Source organism: Rhea americana, unplaced genomic scaffold (assembly GCF_003343005.1).
Source record: "Rhea americana isolate MKP2758 unplaced genomic scaffold, rheAme1 scaffold_128, whole genome shotgun sequence".
In the NCBI taxonomy this organism is placed as follows: Eukaryota; Metazoa; Chordata; class Aves; order Rheiformes; family Rheidae; genus Rhea; species Rhea americana.
Window position 1 is genome coordinate 1,235,296 of NW_028185350.1, and position 3,279 is coordinate 1,238,574.

Sequence of the window (3,279 nt, forward strand, 5' to 3'; positions counted from 1 at the left end):
TTTTTTAAAAAAAAGAGCCGAGTGCAAAAGGCAAAGAAAGAAACAAAACAAAATAAAACAAAAAAGAAATCAAAGACCTTAAAAAAAAAAAAAAAAAAGAAAACGCAGTGTGCCATGGTCGCTTTTAATCCTTGATTTCTTCGGTGTTAAAAGCGCTACTTTCGGTATAAAATTTCAACAACGACGACGACAAAAATTATATACTTTAATACATGACAACAGGCTTCTCCAGTGGCTTGAGAGAAAAAGACGGAGATTCTAGGATTTTCTTTACTTTGTATTATTTTCTCCCATTTCCTTGGTGTGTCAAAAATCCACGATGGAGTTTTACTACTGTGCTTAATGTTGTCTTTGAGTGAGTGCATATTTTCTTGGCTTGAAAGTCAGGTGCTCAGAGCTGGTTCAAAGAAAAAAAATGAAGGTATATTTTGCGTTATATAAATGTTGAGAAGTTTTTTTTCGTTTTTTTCTGTAATTTTTTCCCTTTTAAAAAGTCACTGAAGTTTCAATAAATTTTTATTGAAATGTCTTGGGCGTACTGTGCAATACTTTCGTATCACCCTTCCTAAAAGGCTGCCTGGGAGGATGAGGGTTAAAAGATACATTTCCCTCGTCTCTCTTTCTCCCCCACCCTCCTCACCCCCGTACCAATATTCAGATATTTCTCACGGAACGAGAGGAGACGGAGCTGGTAGAAACCAGTCCGTTTGCAACACTGTAGTTCGCGTTGTTGTTGGGGAAGTACAAGTTTTAAGCAAGCTGTTTAATGTACTTTTTCCTTCTCTCTCTCTCTCTCTCTCTTTTAAAGTAGGATCAGAGGCTACCAAGTCACCTCTTTTAATGGAACAATATTAAGTGGCATTTGAAAAGTTAATGAGAATGGCTCAGCTATGCTTTTATCTATCATAAATTAATAAAGCAAAAGCGAAGAATTAGAGAATAGATCTGTTAAAATTTAATGCAGAATCCTTCTCCAAAGTTTCCAGGTAAAGTGCTCATGAGCTGATGGTGTTACTGAGCTAATTTTTCCCTCCTGTCCGGGCAGAGGAATCGGCCATTCCAGTTATCACCTGGAAATACTCTCTCTCTCTCTCTCTCTCTCTTTTTTTTTTCCTTCCCTCCCTTTGGAAGCACCACTTCTTGCCGTCGGACCGATGAGGTACATTAATATTAAGCTAGAAAATGGCTGAACCGGGGACACACGTTCTCCCTGCAGTGGTGAACGGTACAGTCAGTGGTCTGGGAGGTCACTGAGAATAGAAATAAGGAGAATTGGCAGTCTCTGCCTGTAGCTTTGCCAGTCCATGATCACATCCTTAAGCAGAACATATATATTTTTCCTTGTTAAAGAGATTTTTTCCCCCCTTCAACAGTTAGTGGCCCATATATTGGAAAGCGATTCATCCTCCGCCAGTAATAAATATTATAAGGATGTACTTCCAGCCCGTATCCTGTTTTATGCTCTGCCTGCCCCCCAGCTCATGGCCTTCGGGTCCTGCGTCTGCTAGATAAAGAGAGGTCCCGCTGGTGAAAGTGGCCATAGATCTTTTCTTTCCGATTTTTTAAGACGTCCCGTCGAGCCCGGCCGTTCGGGGAAAGCCTCAGTCGCAAACCCTGCATGGCCTCGCTGCTTCTCCGGGCTTACTCGTTTTGGGGTGAAATCCTAGAAAGAAGGGACATTTTTCCTCCCCGCCACCCGCCGCCGGAGCGTTGCGGCTCTGCCGGGCCGGGCCGGGCCGGGCGGGGGAGGGGGGTCGTGAGCACYCGCCGGGCGTTTGGGGACCCTGACCGCGACCCCCTGCAGGGCACCGCCTGCCTCCCCAGCCGGACCCACTCCCTTGCACACCGCTTTCGCCAGCGCTGCTCAGGTCTCTACTGCCCTTCGTCGTGGTGGAGGGTTTCCTTCTCATTTCAGCCGGGAGGAGGGAGGGGGCCGTATTTTAAACCCAGGACAGTCTCCGGGCTTGCAGCTAGTGCGGTCGGTGGGGGAAAGGTTTGGGTTCAGGAGTATTTTCTCTCCCCCCAGCCCCCCACCCCGCTCCTTAGATGGGTCCAAGGTGAGGGCTGCTGGAAAAGTCACTTTAGCCGATGTTCCTCTGAGCTGGCCTTTTCGAGGTGGGGCTTTTACGGACGGAGGTGGCGTCGGGTCCAGCAAAAAAACAAACAGCGTCTGCAAGCGGAGAGGTTTGGGGCTGGAGCCCCAGAAGACGGATCTAGTTTTCCACCCGGATCCTATGGGAGGACCGAGGCTGTCTCCGCTCCGAGTCGACTGGGGGCGGGGGGGAGACGGGGAGACGTCGGGACACGGAGGCTGCCACCCTGTCTGCGTTGCAAAATCAGCCCTCGACAACACCGCTCAACTTTCTCTTGTGTCTCCCGGCCCTAGAGGAGGCGGCGCAGAGGCAATATCAGTGCGATATGACCCCCCCCCGCCCCCAGCCGCGTAGGTCTCCTCCATTTGGCTTGTGGGGTAGCCTCTTTTACTTTTATTTATTCCCCCTTCCCCGCCTCAGCTGCTAGTATCCCAGATCCCTCTGTACATGGAGGGCATTTCTGGTGGTGGTGGAGGGTAAGATTGTTGCTCACTAGGTAATTAGCTGCTGATGTTTAGTGGAAAGCAATTCCCCCGCCTGCCTGCCTGCCTTTCCCGGTAGTCCAGGAATCAGGTAGCCTTTCTCCRAGGAGCAGCGCCAGGAATCCTTGGCTGGCCCGCGGCTTCTTAAAACCGGCGGTCAAGCTTTCTTTTTTTCTTTTTCTTTTTTCTTTTTTCGTTGTTTCTTTTCTTTTCTTTCTTTTTTCTTATTTTTGAGGGGTGGTGGTGAGGAAAACAGCACAATCTGGGGGGGAGGGGGCTAATATTCTAATATTGACCTCCCCCTCCCCATGCCCTTGCAAGAAATCCGTGTACCGCAGGTGTAACTCTGACTTGCAAATGGCTTTATCTCTTGTGTATCTTATTTGTATATAGTAACGTTAATGAGTAACTCTTGTGGCGCTTGTGGATGGAGGTAAACAGCGAGCAATCTCTCTGGATTATCCTGTCTATTACTCACCTGGCGCCTGTCTTGATATCCTCAATGGTTTTATGGCTGATGCAGGCGACCCGGCGCTGGAGGGGGGGTGTCCGGCGGCGGGGGGCCGGGGGGGGGTGTTCGACGGGGCGTCGGCGCCACCTCTCGGGCAGCTCGGGAAGTGCGGAGCGAGGCCGAGGGGACCCACGGCCCGGGGGGACCCACGGCCCGGGGAGGCAGATGTGACCCACGGGGACGGTGGCTTCCA

The 3,279-nt window shown here is 49.9% G+C and overlaps 1 protein-coding gene across 1 annotated transcript in view; it reads left to right on the top strand.

Moving 5' to 3' along the window:
* TBX3 (T-box transcription factor 3) overlaps positions 1–1,531 on the top strand; it is a 15,350-nt gene extending 13,819 nt beyond the window's left edge. Inside the window, exon 8 of the mRNA XM_085326111.1 lies at positions 1,479–1,531. Within this exon, the coding sequence (XP_085182237.1) occupies positions 1,479–1,531 (53 nt within the window). The remainder of the gene's footprint in view (positions 1–1,478) is intronic.
* The last annotated feature ends 1,748 nt before the right edge of the window (positions 1,532–3,279 follow it).